The 19,170-nt window shown below is 45.7% G+C and overlaps 1 protein-coding gene across 3 annotated transcripts in view; it reads left to right on the top strand.

Moving 5' to 3' along the window:
* Positions 1 to 6,243: 6,243 nt before the first annotated feature.
* LOC105038387 (CBS domain-containing protein CBSCBSPB3) overlaps positions 6,244 to 19,170 on the top strand; it is a 34,848-nt gene continuing 21,921 nt past the window's right edge. Inside the window, exons 1-7 of one of the 3 annotated variants that reach the window (XM_010914180.4) lie at positions 6,244 to 6,601; positions 6,678 to 6,846; positions 6,958 to 7,090; positions 8,583 to 8,753; positions 9,261 to 9,339; positions 9,455 to 9,568; positions 9,700 to 9,766. In XM_010914180.4, the coding sequence (XP_010912482.1) occupies positions 6,441 to 6,601; positions 6,678 to 6,846; positions 6,958 to 7,090; positions 8,583 to 8,753; positions 9,261 to 9,339; positions 9,455 to 9,568; positions 9,700 to 9,766 (894 nt within the window). In that variant the 5' untranslated portion in view covers positions 6,244 to 6,440. Of the gene's footprint in view, positions 6,602 to 6,652; positions 6,847 to 6,957; positions 7,091 to 8,582; positions 8,754 to 9,260; positions 9,340 to 9,454; positions 9,569 to 9,699; positions 9,767 to 19,170 lie in introns of all 3 variants that reach the window. The other 2 variants (XM_010914182.4, XM_010914181.4) reach the window with 2 other exon arrangements.

Genomic DNA, 19,170 nt, shown 5'->3' with positions numbered 1-19,170 from the left:
TTTTCACTATTTCTTTATGAACTTCTTGGAGCGCATAGTCAGCATCCATTGATTTCAAGTACTTTAGTAAGAAAAGAGAGAATGACCTTTTATAGAGTTGTCCATTCATCAAAATATATTGTCCATCTTAGTTGCTTAGCTTCTGAAAGATCTACAGGTAGAGTTTCATCAGTCAAATATTGGATGATCAGATCCATCCACTTAGCTCGTCATTGATTTGCAATACTTTTTTGACTTTGTCAATACTCAATTGTTCAAGACATTCGATGAACGTCCGATCAAGCGAGCTGAATGAAGTAGTTGTGAGTCGAGAAAGTACATCAACTCGAGCATTCTCTGCTCTTAAAATATGAGAGATCTCAAAATATTTTAAGATTAATGTAAGATCTTTCACTTTTCGAAGATACTTCATCAGAACGAGATCTTGGACTTCAAACTCACCCTTAACTTGCCCGATGATTAATTGTAAGTCAGTGAAGATCTTCAAGTTATTAATGTCAAGTTCTTTGACAATCTTCAAGCCGGCTAAAAGGACTTCATACTCGACTTAGTTATTTAAGGTTTTAAAATTAAATCGAAGGGCTTCGAAATTGATGAGGATGAGACTGACTCTACAGTCTTATGCATTGGATACTCCATCAATATGTAGCACCCACACCAATGCTAAGTCGACCTCAGAAGTTTTAATTTGCTTCGATTTGTCGTCGAGTTCGTCTTAAGAATTATCATCGGATACGGTATACTCAGCGATAAAATCGATCAAAACTTATGCCTTCATTGACGATCGTGAGCGATATTGAATATCGAACTCCCTAAGTTTTATTGTCTATTTCGTCATTCGACTTGAAGTATCGGGTCAGTACAGAATTATCTTCAATGGCTGATCTGTCAAGACAACTATTGGATGTACTGGAAGTACGATCGAAGTCATTGTGATGATATGATCAGAGCATAGATCATCTTTTCTGCTTTTGGATATCGTATTTCAGCATTATGAAGCACCTTGCTGGTATAATAAATTAGCCGTTAAATTTGATTTTCATCTTTTTGGACAAATACCGAACTAACAGCCTCTACTGAAGTCGCCAGATAAAGATACAATATTTTTTCCACTTTTGATTTTGTAAGTAATGGTGGAGATATCAAATATTTTTTCAGATCCTCGAAGGATTGTCGGCACTCATCTAATCATGAAAAATTTTTTGCTTGTCGCAGGGTCTTGAAGAAGGGTAGACATCTTTTTGCCGATTTTAAGATGAATCGGCTGAGTGCAGTGATTCTTCCATTGAGTTATTGTATTTCTTTCTTAGAGTTTGGATGCTTCATATTAATGATAGCCTTTATTTTCTCGAGATTAGCTTCAATTCCTTGTTGCAACATGAGAAATCCAAAAAATTTTCTGATAGTTACACCGAATGCACACTTAGTCGGATTCAATTTCGTCTGATATCATTGAAGTGTGTCAAAGGCTTCTTCCAAGCCTTGAACGTGATCAGAAGTTTGAAAATTTTTTACCAGCATATCATTAACATAGACTTTCATGTTACATCCAATTTATGTCTTAAACAGTTGGTTGACTAGTCATTAATAAGTAGCTCTAACATTTTTTAATCGAATGGTATTACTTTGTAACAGTAGATGTCTTTATCAGTTATGGAGGCAGTGTGCTCCTCATCTTTGGGTGCCATCCAAATTTGATTGTAACCCACGAAGGCATCTATAAAGCTCAAAAGTCGATGTTCCGAAGTTGCATCAACTAGTTGATCAATCTTTGTTAAGAAAAAACTGTTCTTTGGACAAGCTTCATTTAAATTTGTATAGTCGATGCAGATTCTCTATTTTTCATTGACTTTTCTCACCATCACTACATTGACGAATCAATCAGGATAATTAGTTTCTCTAATGAAGCCAGCCGTAAGGAGCTTATCGACTTCTTCATCGATGATCTTCTGCCTTTCAGGAGCAAAAGATCTTTTCTTCTGTCTCACCGACTTAATCTTAGGATCAATGTTTAGCCGGTGAGTTATTATTTTTGAAAAAATTTTTGCCATATCGATTACCGACCAAGCAAAAATATCGGCATTTGCTCTTATAGATTCATGAGTTGTTATCGCTTCGGATCAGACAATTACGATCCAATTTGAACCATCTTTTCAGGATTATCTTCTCTTAACGAGATAGGAACCAATTGCTTGGCTGATTCATCCCTTTCTTTATTTTCTCTTTAATCTAATTTATCAATGGATAAAGTGTCTTCAGATTGATTATTCTTTGTAGAGACCATTAAGCAATGTCGAGCAAGTTGTTAATCTTCACGTATTTCTTCAATTCTATTTCTTATTGAAAATCAGATCAATAAATGATATGTTGATACTACCAATCTTAAGGCATTAAGTTCTGGTCATTCAAGTATGGCATTATAAGCTGAAAAAACTCGGACGACTGTGAATGTCAAGAGAACGATACTTTGTTGTGGATCTATTTCTGCAGTTAGTGGGAGAATAATTTTTTCTTCTATGGTAACTGCATCTCCAGTAGAATCGACTAATAGCGTTGAGACTCTTTTGAGTCGGTCAGTCGGTAGTCGCATTCGGAAGAAAGTCGAATAAAAGAGTACGTCGATAGAACTTTCATTATCGATCAAATTTTTTTTTTACATCATAATTTACTATCGTTATCGAGACGACGACAGCATCATCATAGAGAGTTTGCATTCTTCGAACATCATCTTTCAAAAAAGAGATTATATTGTCAAGTCATCGTTTCTTGACCGACTCTTCTTCGAAAGTTGCCTCTCAATCCTTCGGTCGTCTAGAAATCATATTGATCACTCCCACCTTTGATCGATTGTTGATTGTTTCCTCAGCTTGTAGTTGAGACTATTGATCGGTGGGAGGTTGAGTTGGATAATTTCGTCAAAATTTTTTGAGATAGCCACGTCGAATCAGGGTCTCTATTTCATACCTAAGTTGAATATATTGTTCGATATCGTGATTGTGATCACGATGAAACCGACAATACTTTTTCTTATCGCAATTTCTCGGGGATGTCGAAGATACTCCTCTCCTTCGATCTCTATTAAGATTTATGCACGAAGAACAGAAAGAGGAGTATAGAAATCATACCTGATACCATAGTTGTTCGGCCTTGGACTCTATCGATGGGGTGAAGTTTCTTTATTGATTGTTGATCGATTTGGTTCGGTCAGAGCTCCACTCTTTTTTTATTTCTTTTTTTGACCTTTTTCTTCTATCCGGCACCAATCAGAAGTACCTTCGTCCGCACGAATATACTTGTATGCGCACTCTAAAAGTTCAGCATAGGTCCGAGGAAGAGTTTTATCCAAAGAGTAGATAAATCTGGATCCCCTCAGATCTCTCTTCATGGTCGAGATGGTCATATCTTCATTGAGATCCCTAACCTTAAGTGTGGCGGTGTTAAAGAAAGCCATGAAATCTTTCAATGTCTCGGTCTTACCTGAGAAGAGACTATCTGATGTCCGTGGTACCTTTCGGCTAGTACTAAAATGGGCTATGAAGGAATATTCAAGCTGTTCGAAAGAATTTATGCTTCTCGACTGAAGTCCAGAATACTAGGCTCGAACAGCCTTCTGAATAGTTATCGAAAAGTCAATATATAGAAGGATATCAGTCACCTCCTGGATCATCATGAGAGCTTTGTAACTCTCTAAATGATCAATTAAATCGGTGGAGCCGTCATATGGCTCAATCTGTGGCATCTTGATCCAAGACGAGATCGGCTCATCCAAAATACACTGAGAGAGAGGTTGGGCAATATAGAAGTCGAGGTCATTAGAGGACTTTCGATCTTCTACTTGAAATCGGACAAGTTGGTGGTCGATCTCTTTAAATTTGCACTCGTAATCGTCGAGCCATCATTGCTAGAAAAATCCAAAGGTAGAATCCCTTGAAGAACTTGAGGATGGGAAAGTAGAAGGTACATACGGCCTCTTCTCTTTCTTGATGCTATGTACACGAAAAGGAGAGGGAGATCGTCGTGAATGATGGAGCGGCATGATGAAAATACTGAGAAAGCAGTTGCTTAACTCGATGAGAATGTCAAGACGATCGTCGTTGTGGAGATGAAGAGGGTGAGTGCTTAAAGGATGGCGGTTGTGCTTGGATTGCACTTAATGAGCCACCAGGTCCTCCGCCAGCAGCTACTGCTGTTGCTGTATCTATTATTATTGGAGGCTATGCACCGTCTCTGTTAACACCTTCATTTGCTGTATTAAAGCAGCAATTTACGCGTCCGTAGTGATGACAGGATGTGAAAAGCTGGGCTCTACCAATGGAGGTGGAGGAGGGAGATCTTTCTGATGGAAAGATTGTCTTATTGATCCTGTAGAGTTGTTTTGAGCTCTGATTTTTATCATGATTTTTCATAATCTTGCCCTCTCTGGCATGCCAATCTATTGCGGTCAATCTCTTATTGCGTCTGACGCCGGTGAAGAGCACCTACAAAATGAAGTCTGCACTGATTGAAATTATGTCCGACGGAGATCCTCCAATGCTTAAATCAGTGAAGAATGGTGAACAATAGATTAATGTTTAGAGAAGTAGAGTCTCAGCTCAAAGAGTGTCTTACCAAATGCTGTTTATTTACCTCTTTTTATAGACGAGTTGTTGGTAACCATTTGTAACAGTTAGATATGTGGGTCCCACTTTATTTCGGCATGTTCTGATCATTATGCACTTTTTGTACTGACGGTTTCTGGTATATTGACTTTATATCGATAATCAAAATATGTCAATCATATGTCGGTAGTTGTAGAAGTCCGAATGACCATCGGTTGGCAACTTTGATATGCCAATGGTCTTCGGTCCGAAATCAGTTAAGTTGTCATAGTCGGAGTTTGTTAGGGATGGTTGAGAATAGCTGACTGTTGGTCGGCCAATCGATTGATAGTCGGTGGTTTGTACTTATCAGACTGATTGAAAGTCAGAATCGGAGGAGTCGGTTGAATTGCCCCAATGGTACTTGTTTCGTTTAATCCTAATTAAATCCTGCATAACATGCATCTCTCTTGACATGTGTGCACATGAGAGGCAACAATTTAGGCTATTTCATGTGATTTGTTATGCATAGGTGACTCAATGAGGTAGTTTTTTCTGATTGGTATACCATAGATTGTCTAATTTTCTATAATCTATTATTGGTATATTAAATGCATCAGGCGGTAGCCATCAACAACTACGATTGTCATCTAATGTACTCCAAGCTTACATATGAAAGCATGCTGCAAGGTCTTATTATTGAATAAGTTCTAAAAATTATAGGTTTCAAACTATTACTCTAGCCATGGAGAAGCACTATCACTTTGATTAAAATAGAATCAAGAAAGCAAATAATAAGTAAAATAATTAAAATTGGGGTTGACCTTAGGCTTTGGAGATGAGGTCTGGATTGCTTGACGCAAGCATTTTGATTTAATATAGTATATATAGATATATTTGATAAATTACCAACAAGTCGGACTAGGGTTTATTTTAATAACTTAAAACTCAATGATTCTAGGTTTGAATTGTATCCTCAAAAGCTACAAACAAATTCTCTCTTTTTTTTTTTCTAAAAATTATAGGAGTTGGCAAGTTTTACTTATAACTTTAAAGCGAGATGATTTTTGGTAGCTACTATTCCAATCACAAGATCTTAAAATGCACGATAAATTCCCTTAAATCAATCATACACTGTTTTATTGTAATACGATATACATGCCAAGACAACAAACACCAACCAAGGCAATATGCTTGGCCAAGACCATACTAATGCACCAAGTAATGCTATGGATCCTGAATATGTTGCCAAATTTCCTGCGTTGTTCGCTTGGCTGGTGGCATGAGAAGTATGGAGCACCATTCCCCTCCACCATCGCATACCAAACAATGCAAGAAAACATTTTGGTAATAGATTCGGGTCTCGTAACATTTGGCTAAGGCACCATGCACCACAAGAAAAACTTGAACCACGTGGACGCACAAAAGGAGCCGTTATCCTAAAGGCATAGCTTTGTGGCTGGTCTTTGTTCACCCCTCTTTGTCCCCACTTTCTTTTTGTTTCTCTAACGAAGCAATTCCTTGTGCCTCCTTGCCGGGCCCACATTTGTGATTCCAAAACTGGCAAAATCTTTGTCACTTTCTTTAACAAAACAAAGAAGCTACCACCTGGAGTAATTTCCACGCCACCTTCCATTGGATATCTACATGGTTTATTACTAGTAATTGCCGATCCAATAATTTGAAATCCAAACAGCCAGGAATCGAGTGGGAAAAAAAGCTAGAGGCGGAAGCCGGCGTTCGAGAGAAGAGAAGAGAAGAGGAGAAAACCCTCGGTCCCTTCTCCTCTCGACCTTCCGCTTCAAAATCCAGGGTTTCCAATCTGATCCCCGCCACCTCGGAGACCCTAATCCGAGCTCTGGGATGAACACCAGCGCCGTCCCTACCCCGCGGAGAAACCATCTGGCCCCACGGCGCGGCCCGTCGGCTGGCAGGAAGAATTCTAACTTGGAGAACGGAGGCGGCGCCGGCGCCGTCAATGGGAACGGGAACCCCGCCAAGCCGACGTCTCCCAAGCAAGCGTCGTAAGCAAGTCGACTCCTTTCTTCTTGATTGTGTTTCTTTCTGTGATGAAGTTTGGGTTTTGATTGGTTTGTGGAGGTGGAGCAGTGGGGAGAGGACGGTGAGGAAGCTGAGGTTGTCGAAAGCTCTGACCATTCCCGAGGGGACGACTGTCTCGGATGCCTGCCGGAGGATGGCTGCCCGGAGGGTGGATTCTGTTCTGCTAACGGATGCTAATGGGCTTCTGTCCGGGATTGTTACGGATAAGGTTGTTTTAATGATCTTTTTGGGATAAAGTTTGATCTTTTAATGGGTTTTGTGCTAGCCTTGGTTCAAGAATGACGAATTGCGTGGGGCTTTCTGGTCTTCGGGTTGACAGGATATATCAACCAGGGTTATAGCGGAGGGTTTGAAGCCAGAGCAGACAATTGTTTCAAATATTATGACTAGGAATCCTGTGTTTGTCATGGCGGATACTCTGGCTATTGAGGCATTGCAGAAGATGGTCCAAGGTTAGTTTGCTCAAGAATTTTTTTGAAGCACTCTTTTTTTGGGAAAAAGAAGAGGTTACATTCTGATATCTGCTATTAGTATTGCTGTGGATTATGTTACCAAGTGAGATTGCAGAAGCCCGCACAGATAGATGCTGGTAGAGCCATCTTTGTAGAGATCCAGGAATGCAATTTTTGATATTTTATGTTAATGGTAACGGGCATTCACCTCATGAGAGGAAATGTGGATTTCAAGAACGAACTGTTTGATTGTTTGATTTACTAGACAAGAAAATAAAGTTTATGGTATCTAGGTCATTCCATGTAGGAATATGGTAGACCTTTGATTAGGATTGTGTAGGGAAGGAAAAACAACTGGAGCATGTTTGCTTAGAAGAGAATTGACTCTCAAATTGGGTGGATGGTGCCATGATATGCCTAAAGTATAATTAGGATATGAACTTTTTTCAGCGTTCAGAGAGAACATGTTTTCATCTACATCTTGGTAAGATTCATCCAAGCAGTGATAATGCTCATTTTTTGCATGAGAACTTGTTACGTCAGTTACCTTTCTAGCAGCCAACCTGAGCCACTTTTTATATTAGTTACAGTGGTCCTTATGTATTTGTGAGGTTGGAAGGAATTTGGCAAGGAGTTCTAGTTTTAGGCAATCAAACTGATGAGGCACATGGAAAATCCTGGTAAACAATGCAAGTCATGGAAGATTTTGTAGATAATAGTCTAACAAGGTTAAGCATGATGGTCTTCCATATTGGCAAGCAGGATCAATACGTGCACTATGAGAGTGCATTGTTAGACATGGCCAAAGTATCTTTATGTTTTCCTTTTCACTTAAGTTGACTAAAATCATTTCCTAGAAGTAGGAAGAAAACCTGAGAGTAGTAAATCTAATAACCAGAGATAGATTTCTTGAATGATGTATCTAACCTCTGCATGTAACTACATGCATAGGAAACCTTATGAAAATTTTGAAGTAACTAAGGATATAAATGTCTTGTTTACTGTCCAAATAGAGCTGTAGAACTTGGAAAGAATTCTTTGCACAGAGGCAGGGTGGCCTGGTTCATCTCTGAGTTCTTCTTTGCTTTTCATTTGACCCCTTAACATCTAAGGTCTTTCTCTGCCTCTGTTTGTTAAACATCATATACATAAACTGTCAAAAATTTTCTACCTTACTAAAAGAAAATTATATCTTATGCTTCTCTATATTCTGAAAAAAAGGTAGAAGGTTTAAACTTTCTTGAAAATTTGCAGTCAAAGTATATCTTCAATTGTCATGTCATGAATTTTATGTGACTGCATGTTTATCAGGTGATATGCTAACATTATTTTGTGGTGTTACTTATATATCTTTATGTTTTTCCCCTCTTTTTACAAATATCAACAAATCATTAAGTTTTTAATGACAAGCTTATGTCTTGTATTAATGCATGCTTATTTTCTTCTGTTACCGCACAAGGTTTTCCATTATGAGTTACTTTATCTTTGTCAGGCAAATTTAGACACCTTCCTGTTGTAGACAATGGTGAAGTTATTGCCATGCTGGACATCACAAAGTGCCTGTATGATGCTATATCGAGAATGGAAAGGGCTGCAGAGAAAGGCAGTGCCATAGCAGCTGCTGTGGAAGGGGTTGAACGACGATGGGGAAGCAACTTTCCTGGTCATTACTTATTCAGTCATTTTTGTATTATCACTTCTTTCTGGATCATTGGATTGGATCTTTGTTGATATTTTAGCCTCTAAACTTACATGGAACCATGTATTTCAAAAGAAGTGAAAATGATTGGGTGTATTTAGAAACAAGACAGGAACCTGAATTGTAGAGAACATATCATTTCCATCTACAGGTTACTTTTACTTTGTTGACATGGCAAACTGAATTACAAGAACCAAGCAATCATTCAAGCAAAAATAGAATGCCATACATAATAGTTATATGGGTTAATGAATAACATTATCTCTAAAATATGATCCAAAATAGAACCATTAGCTTCTTGTTCTCCTTAGATTCTGGATGCTCCTAACATCATACTAAATATGTATGTAAAAGCCTTATAGTTTTGAGCAGCAAAAACTACTCCTATTCTTTTTTCAGTTAATATTTGTTAATATAATTGGTTGGTGTCCTGTTCAGATTATTTATGTTAAGTATTGTTCCTGTCTGCAGCTCCTTATGCTTTCATAGAGACGCTTCGAGAACGGATGTTTAAGCCTTCTCTATCAACTATCATCACAGAAAACAATAAGTATGGTCAAGATCTATGTGCCATTTTCTTGCTTTTTGGTGATGCTTCTAATACAATAATTTAGCAAAAAAATACAAGTCAGTGTTCTCAGTTTTGGAACTACATCTATTCGCAGAGTTGCAGTGGTATCTCCTTCAGATCCTGTGTATGTTGCCTCCAAAAAGATGCGTGAACTTCGAGTTAATTCAGTGATAATTGTGACCGAAAGCAAAACTCAAGGGATTCTAACGTATGTTTGTTTTGCTTTGAATGATTTATGTTTTGGGAGCTCATTTGCTTGTAAACTTGCCAGTCAAGAAGCCTTTTGATTGCCATGCTGGTTCGATAGTAACTAATCTGTTTCATTGCAATATTCTGCAGCTCAAAGGATGTACTCATGCGAGTAGTGGCTCAGAATCTTCCCTCTGAGTTGACTCCAGTGGAAAAGGTTTCTTTATGTGAAAACTCATTATATGTGATTACTTCTTGAGCAAATGGATAATTATGTACTCTGCAAAATTTCAATTTTTCCTTGAGTTTTCTTATCTATCAGGAATATGATTTTTGTTTAGAAATTTCAATTACACTGACAAATTCCACATGTATGCTCACATGGCAACTTGCTTTTGAATGCATGATGCTTTTCTAGATAATCTTAATTTAACTAAAGGACTACCAGAGCAATCTGGTTCAGGCATTCTTGCTTAAATGTTTACTCAACATCCTGACATCTGACAGAGTGATAATCATCATTATGCTTTTGTATGAAGTTTTATGCATTGCTGTGTCTGTTGATTAACTTTCTAATTGTAGGAAACTAGGAATACATACAAAATGGATTATATATATATATATATATATATTTGGATGAATGCATAGGAATTTCAGTATATACTATTACACAATCTATTTAGTAAGACAAATACTTCAAATGTCAGCAAAGACAGTAAAAAGGTCAGTCTTTTTAAATAAGCACCCTTTGAACTCATATACTGACACATGTAAATAAGGCCTATCATTTTGTTTGCAAATCTTGTATCATCTTGTCAATGGTTCATAACTTAAGACCTTTCAAATAAAGAGGGGGTCTTTCACATTAGCTGGTTAGATGATAGCAACCTCTTCTTGAGTTTTACATGGTGACATGTCTGCAGCTCTTCTTTGGATACGTGGATGTGGGTCATCTTCACACACAATAAGTTGATGGGTCATTTTGGATATTTAATTTGAACTAGATCATTTTTTAGTCATTTTTAGTTAATTATAATATGGCATGATTCTAGATGCAAGTTGATATATCCTACAAAACTTTCACTCTTTCGAGATATCTTTCTTTTGATGCACCCATATTATACACTAAGAACTTTTTTATTTCATATTTCTTTTCCTGTTCAGTTGGAATAACTTGGCCAAGTTTTACGGGTTTTGAGGTTGTACTGCTTGAAGGATATAGATCTCAAATGCTACTAGTTAAATTACCATATTATGCTAAAGGCTTTGAAAGAAAAAACACCAAATGTCTTATCTATGTGTCTTTTATGTTTGTTGCTGTAGAAGATAGGATCTAGAGAGAGAACCCTTGTTAGAAACACTAGGAAGAGAGGAGAGAGAGAGATAGGTAAAGATAAAAATAATTGTATATCTTTCATGTTACAAAAGGCTCTATATGTAGAATAATAAAGGTCTAGGTACAATGAATCTATTGATCTCTTAATGATATATTTTCTAAACAGGATTCGATATATTTTCTGTTTAGGATTATACAGATTTGATATATATCCTAAATAGGATTATACAGAGAATATTCATAATGATTTATACGTTAACATAATATGCTATCTAATTTAACACTCTTCCTCAAGTTAGAGCGTAAATATTATGGAGCTCCAGCTTATTACAAATATAATTCATCCTCGATTCCCTCAATGATTTAGTAAATATACCAATTAGCTGATCGTTAAAGCTTATAAAAGTTGTAAAAATAATATCAGACTGTAGCTTTTCTCGAACAAAATGATAATCTATCTCAATGTGCTTTGTACGCTTATGAAACACAGGATTCAAAGTAATATGAAGAGTAGCCTGGTTATCACAGAACAACTTCATAGGCTCAAACTGAATAACCTCAAGCTCTCTTAAGAGAGACTTTAACCATACCAGCTCACATGTGGTTAAAGCCATAGCACGACATTTTGTCTCAGCACTGGAACGAGCAACAACTCCCTACTTCTTGCTCTTCTATGAGATTAGATTACCACCAAAAAAGACACAATACCCAGAGATAGATCGTTTATCTTAGGGAGATCCTTGCCCAATCTGCATTTGTATAGCCAACTACCTGGCTATGACTACGATCTTGGTAAAATAACCCTTTGCTTGGTGCACTCTTTAGATATATAAGAATGCGAACAACAGCCTCCTAATGACAAACAGTAGGAGAGTCGAGAAACTGGCTGGCAACACTAACAGCAAAAAATATATCTAGCCTGGTGACTATAAGATAATTCAGTTTTCCGACTAATCTTCAATATCTTTTAGGATCTGGCAAAGACTCCCCCTGATCAGAAACAAATCGTACATTAGGATCTATGGGAGTATCAATAGAACGAGACCCTAACATATCTGTCTCTTCTAATATGTCAAGGACATACTTCTTCAAATTCATAACTATATCCTGATGAGATCGAGCAATCTCAATACCAAGAAAGTATCGTAACTCTTTCAGATCTTTGATCTGAAATTGTTGATGTAAATAATCCTTCAGAGTAGTAATGCCATCACTATCATCACCAGTAATAACAATATCATCTACATAGACAATCAAAAGAATGTGTTTGCCTGACTCCGAATGCCAATAGAAAATTGAATGATCAGAAGTACTTTTGAGAAGGCCGAACTGAAAAATAACAGAGTTGAACTTCCCAAACCAGGCTCAGGGAGACTGCTTTAGGCTATATAATGACTTCTTCAACCGACATACATACTCCCCCTGAGCAACATACCCAGGAGGTTGCTCCATATAAATCTCCTCGTGAAGATCACCATGCAGAAATGCATTTTTAATATCTAGCTGATGAAGAGGCTAATGAAAGATAGTAGCTAAACTCAGAAGAAGACGAACAGATGTGAGTTTAGCCACAGGTGAGAATGTATCAAGATAATCTTAGTCAAACACCTAAGTGAAACCCTTTGCAACTAGTCGAGCCTTCAATCTGTCAACCTGCCCATCAGGAGAACATTTAACAATATAAACCCAGCGACAACCAATAATGGACTTACCTGGAGGAAGTGGAACATAGTCCCAAATATCCAAAGCACGCAGTGTAGACATCTCATCATCCATCGTCTCCTTCCAGCTGGAATGAGCAAGTGCCTCTGTAACAATACGAGGAATAGAGAACGAAGTAAGCGAGGAAATAAAGGCAGAATATCTGGGAGACAAGGATAGATAACTAACAAAACGATTAATGGGATGTTTTGTTCGAGTATCTTTGCGTAGAGCAATAGGAACATCTAGGTCAGAAGAAGGAACTGGTGTAGTAGGACTGTTTGGCAGAGAAGCGATTGGTGTCGTTGTTGAATCCGTAGGCTCAGTAGAAAGGATCCTAGGTGGTGCACGATGCTGATATGTCCAAAAATTCGGCCGATCAAATCTAGATGGAGATAGAGGAGGAATGGGCATTGTTGGGTATAAAATACCCACAGCCGGAACCCACGGCGGAACCGCCATCAGCAAATGCAGCTCCGCCCGGACTCCTACGGGAGCCGGGCTCCACCGCCATCAGCAAGTGCAGCTCCGCCCGGACTCCTACGGGAGCCGGGCTCCACCGCCATCAGCAAGCGCAGCTCCGCCCGGACTCCTACGGGAGCCGGGCTCCACCGACGGCATCAGCAAGTGCAGCTCCGCCCGGACTCCTACGGGAGCCGGGCTCCACCGACATCAGCAAATGCAGCTCCGCCCGGACTCCTACGGGAGCCGGGCTCCACCGCCATCAGCAAGCGCTGCTCCGCCCGGACTCCTACGAGAGCCGGGCTCCACCGCCATCAGCAAGCGTTGCTCCGCCCGGACTCCTACGGAAGCCGGGCTCCGCCGCCGACATCAAAACAGCTCCGTCCGGACTCCTACGGGAGCCGGGCTCCGCTCTCAACATCAATTGCTGGTAAGCTCAGTCCGGACTCTTACGAGAGCCGGACTTCACCCTTGACTTTGTTTGCAGCACAGCTCCGCCCGGACTCCTACGGGAGCCGGGCTCCACCGACGGCATCAGCAAGTGCAGCTCCGCCCGGACTCCTACGGGAGCCGGGCTCCACCGACATCAGCAAATGCAGCTACGCCCGGACTCCTACGGGAGCCGGGCTCCACCGCCATCAGCAAGCGCTGCTCCGCCCGGACTCCTACGGGAGCCGGGCTCCACCGCCATCAGCAAGCGCTGCTCCGCCCGGACTCCTACGGGAGCCGGGCTCCGCCGCCGACATCAAAACAGCTCCGCCCGGACTCCTACGGGAGCCGGGCTCCGCTCTCAACATCAATTGCTGGTAAGCTCAGTCCGGACTCTTACGAGAGCCGGACTTCACCCTTGACTTTGTTTGCAGCACAGCTCCGCCTGGACTCCTACGGGAGCCGGGCTCCACCGACGACATCAGCAAGTGCAGCTCCGCCCGGACTCCTACGGGAGCCGGGCTCCGACGACATCAGCAAATGCAGCTCCGCCCGGACTCCTACGGGAGCCGGGCTCCACCGCCATCAGCAAGCGCTGCTCCGCCCGGACTCCTACGGGAGCCGGGCTCCGCCGCCGACATCAAAACAGCTCCGCCCGGACTCCTACGGGAGCCGGGCTCCGCTCTCAACATCAATTGCTGGTAAGCTCAGTCCGGACTCTTACGAGAGCCGGACTTCACCCTTGACTTTGTTTGCAGCACAGCTCCGCCCGGACTCCTACGGGAGCCGGGCTCCACCGACGGCATCAGCAAGTGCACCTCCGCCCGGACTCCTACGGGAGCCGGGCTCCACCGACATCAGCAAATGCAGCTCCGCCCGGACTCCTACGGGAGCCGGGCTCCACCGCCATCAGCAAGCGCTGCTCCGCCTGGACTCCTACGGGAGCCGGGCTCCACCGCCATCAGCAAGCGCTGCTCCGCCGGACTCCTACGGGAGCCGGGCTCCGCCGCCGACATCAAAACAGCTCCGCCCGGACTCCTACGGGAGCCGGGCTCCGCTCTCAACATCAATTGCTGGTAAGCTCAGTCCGGACTCTTACGAGAGCCGGACTTCACCCTTGACTTTGTTTGCAGCACAGCTCCGCCCGGACTCCTACGGGAGCCGGGCTCCACCGACGACATCAGCAAGTGCAGCTCCGTCCGGACTCCTACGGGAGCCGGGCTCCGACGACATCAGCAAATGCAGCTCCGCCCGGACTCCTACGGGAGCCGGGCTCCACCGCCATCAGCAAGCGCTGCTCCGCCCGGACTCCTACGGGAGCCGGGCTCCACCGCCATCAGCAAGCGCTGCTCCGCCCGGACTCCTATGGGAGCCGGGCTCCACCGCCGACATCAAAACAGCTCCGCCCGGACTCCTACGGGAGCCGGGCTCCGCTCTCAATATCAATTGCTGGTAAGCTCAGTCCGGACTCTTACGAGAGCCGGACTTCACCCTTGACTTTGTTTGCAGCGCAGCTCCGCCCGGACTCCTACGGGAGCCGGGCTCCACCGCCATCAGCAAGCGCTGCTCCGCCCGGACTCCTACGGGAGCCGGGCTCCGCCGCCGACATCAGAACGGCTCCGCCCGGACTCCTACGGGAGCCGGGCTCCGCTCACGACGGCTCCGACCGTTGCCGAGCTTCAGTCGACAGATCCACGCCCCCTGACAGGCCCTCAAAACGGCCGCGACCCTGCTCCACCTCCTGTGGCGGACTCCGTACAGCTCCATTATCCCCCTGGCAGGCCGCAGTAACGGCCACGAACCTGCTCCACCTCCTGTGGCGGACTCTGCACAGCTCCATTATCCCCCTGGCAGGCCACAGTTACGGCCACGAACCTGCTCCACCTCCTGCGACGGGTACCATGCGGTTCCCCTGACGACGGACGCTGCTCCACCCTTCATAACGGATTCCACGTGGCAAGTCGAGGTGATACCCGCGTGTCCGCTCCACTATCTTTCGCAATCAATTTTCCTGACCATGGGCGGCCCACTACCAGGCAGTTACGCACGTCGCCATCAGTCCGTTGCCTCCCCCGCCTATAAAAAGGGGGACTCAGATACGTTATTTTTTAAGCTCATTTCTCTTATCTCGTAACTCTGCTAAATTCTCCGTTTGAGCACTCCATTCTTGTTGAGGCAGAGAACTGACTTGAGCGTCGGAGGGTCTTGCCGGAGCAACCCCACCTCCGGTTTAGACTTCCCTTGCAGGTCCCGGCGGCGACCGCGGCCTCCTCAACTCCAGCTTCTCCGGCGCAGGCGGATTTTTGCACCAACAGGATTGGCGCTAGAGGAAGGGCCTTGTATCTTCGCAGCACCCTTGTTCTTGAAGGAGCGCTCAACGGAGCCACCTCCGGCCATCTCTCCGTCATTTACCCCTAATCCTCCCCCACGAGACCGGCACCCGATGCCTCCGCGCAGGGCGTCCACCCGGCGGTCCACGGCCTCCGTGGCAAGATCTCAGGCTCCGGCCTCCCCTCCCGTTTCTCAGCCAGCTCCTCCTCCCCCTCCGGCGACGGCGGTCGGCGCGGAGCAGTTTGACTTGCTGGCGCAGCAGGTCAAGGGCCTCGTCGAGGCCGTACAGGCGATGCAGCAGCAGCCGCCGCAGGCGTCGGCGCATCCGGAAGGGGCATCTCCGGAATGCCAGAACCCGGCGGTGGGGCGGGCCACCTGGGCTAGCCGCCCCGTCCTTCCCGAGAAGGCGAATCCAAGGGTGGAGAGCCCTCAGTCGGACCACGACTCCACCCCTGGGAGATCCCTGCCCCCGTTCTGCCAAAGGACCCTCGAGACTCGAAGTCGAGAGGATTTTCTGGACCGGAGGCTCCAGGAGATGAACCGGCGGATCGAAGAACTCCGCCATGCGCCTCCCGCTTACGGTGAGGATATCTGCACTGACCCTCCCTTCTCCCAAATGATTATGCAGGAACCGATCCCGCCGAATTTCAAGCTCCCCCAGTTTGAAAGCTACGACGGGACGTCGGACCCGGTGGACCACCTGGAGGCCTTCCGGACAATGATGCTGCTTCATGGTACCCCCGACGCCATCTTATGCCGGGCTTTCCCGTCTACTTTGAAGGGAGCGGCAAGAAACTGGTACTCGGCACTGAAGCCGGGTACCATCTTCTCCTTCGACCAAATGAGCCACCAATTCGTGGCCCATTTTGTCAGCAGCCGACGTCCCCGGAAAGGTTCGGAGTCCCTCATCAACATCAAGCAGAGGGAAGGGGAGTCCATACGGGCCTACATCAACCGCTTCAACATCGCGGCATTGGAGGTCCGGAACTTGGACCAGTCGGTTGCCATGGCCGCCCTGAAAGGTGGCCTTCAGAAGAATGACCTCTTGTACTCCCTGGAGAAGAAGTACCCCAGGGATTTTGCTGATCTGCTGGCTCGGGCTGAAGGATACGCCCGAGTGGAAGAGGCCTTCAAAATGAAGGATGAAGAGACTGCGAGGGAGTGCCAGGCGGGAGATTCTGGCAAGCCCGCAGTCGAGAAGAGGCCAAGGGAAGCCCGGCCTCGCTCCCGATCCCCTCCTGGGCACAAGCGCGCCCATACTCCACCCCGGGCACGCAGGCAGAGGAGCCCGGACAACAGGTTTCGGCGGGGTTCCCCTCCAGGGAAGTTCCGCAGCTACGCCCCCCTCAACGCCTCGAAGGCCCAGGTACTAATGGAGGTCAGGGAGCTGATCCCTAGGCCGGAGAGGATGCGCACGCATCCCGGGAAGCGCAACCCCAACAAGTTCTGCCTCTACCACCGCGACCACGGCCACGACACCGAAGAGTACATCCAGCTCCAGGACGAGATCGAGGAGCTCATCCGGCGAGGTCGGCTCGACAGATTCATCCGCCGCAGGCCCGAGGGTAGAGGAGACCGGCCAAGAGCCCTCCCACCGCCCGAACCACAGAAGAGGGAGGAGCAGCCCGGAGATCGGCCTCCTATCGGGACCATCGACTCCATCGCTGGAGGGCCTCAAGGAGGAGCGGGAGAACTGTAAATGTATTGCTTACTGTTTCATTTTGAATCTACTTTTCTTTCTAGCTAACGCACCCCTCCTGCTTAACGCGGATGTATTATGACTGGATATGACCTCTCCAAAAAACAACGGCCGTGTCAGGAACAGGAGGAGAACCTCGTCCTGACATGAGCAAAGTCAAAGGCCCGGTTCTTTTAGACCGGATGGGGGGAGAGGCCTTACAACGCCCTAATGTGCCCCCACAGCCCTGTTAGGGACAGGAGGAAAACCTCGCCCTAACTTGAGCAAAGTCAAAGGCCCGGTTCTTTTAGACCGGATGGGGGGAGAGGCCTTACAACGCCCTAATGTGCCCCCACAGCCCTGTTAGGGACAGGAGGAAAACCTCGCCCTAACTTGAGCAATGTCGAAGGCCCGGTTCTTTTAGACCGGATGGGGGGAGAGGCCTTACAACGCCCTAATGTGCCCCCACAGCCCTGTTAGGGACAGGAGGAAAACCTCGCCCTAACTTGAGCAATGTCGAAGGCCCGGTTCTTTTAGACCGGAGGGGGAGAGGCCTTACAGCGCCCTAACGCGCCCCCACAAGCCAGGCTGATGACGAGAACCTCGCCACCGGCCCAAGCAAAATGGAAGACCCGGACTCCTACGGGAGCCGGGTTCCGCCGCAAAGGTAGGCTCCACCCGGACTCCTACGGGAGCCGGGTTCCACCGCCAAGGTAAAACTTCACCCGGACTCCTACGGGAGCCGGGTTCCACCGCCAAGGTAAAACTTCACCCGGACTCCTACGGGAGCCGGGTGCCGCCGCCAAGCAAGACTTCACCCGGACTCCTACGGGAGCCGGGTGCCGCCGCCAAGCAAGACTTCACCCGGACTCCTACGGGAGCCGGGTGCCGCCGCCAAGCAAGACTTCACCCGGACTCCTACGGGAGCCGGGTTCCGCCGCCAAGCAAGACTTCACCCGGACTCCTACGGGAGCCGGGTTCCGCCGCCAAGCAAGACCTCACCCGGACTCCTACGGGAGCCGGGTTCCGCCGCCAAGCCAGACTTCACCCGGACTCCTACGGGAGCCGGGTTCCGTCGCCCGGTAAGACTTAGCCCGGACTCCCACGGGAGCCGGGCTCTCATCGCCACTTCTACGACAGGGGTCAATGATGGTAGCAAGACTCGGCCGCGCAACAAGATCGGATGGAAGGAAGGAGCTCCCCCCCCCACGGCGACATCTACATCAAACAAGCCAAACGACAAGAAAGGCCCAACAATCGACATTATCAGTACTACACGTGAACAAGGTAACACAAAGCGCTCCTTTTTCCATTTTCAATATATACACTACAAAGCCAGAGCGGCCAGAAAAAGAAAAACAAAACGACAAAAAGAAAATAGCTACATAAAGACAAAGGGGCTCTAAGGGGGCCCTGCCTCCTCCGACCTTGAGTCGCCACCTGCATCCCTCAACCAGGACGGCCTCAGGCTCTCCACCATTTCTTCTAGTTCTTCCTTCTTTCGCAGCACGTCCTGGAGCGCCTGACGAAGTCGCCGGACCTCAGCCTCCGCTTCCCGATGCCACTTCCGCAACACTTCAGACTCCGCCTCTGCGTCCGCGACGGCCTTCCGCTCAAGCCCCAGTTGAATTTTTACTTGTTGTAGCTCGGCTGTCTTCTCCCCAAGGGAGACAGAAATTCCTTC

Source organism: Elaeis guineensis, chromosome 1 (genome assembly GCF_000442705.2).
Source record: "Elaeis guineensis isolate ETL-2024a chromosome 1, EG11, whole genome shotgun sequence".
Taxonomy (NCBI): domain Eukaryota; kingdom Viridiplantae; phylum Streptophyta; class Magnoliopsida; order Arecales; family Arecaceae; genus Elaeis; species Elaeis guineensis.
This window is presented reverse-complemented; position numbering and strand designations above follow the sequence as displayed.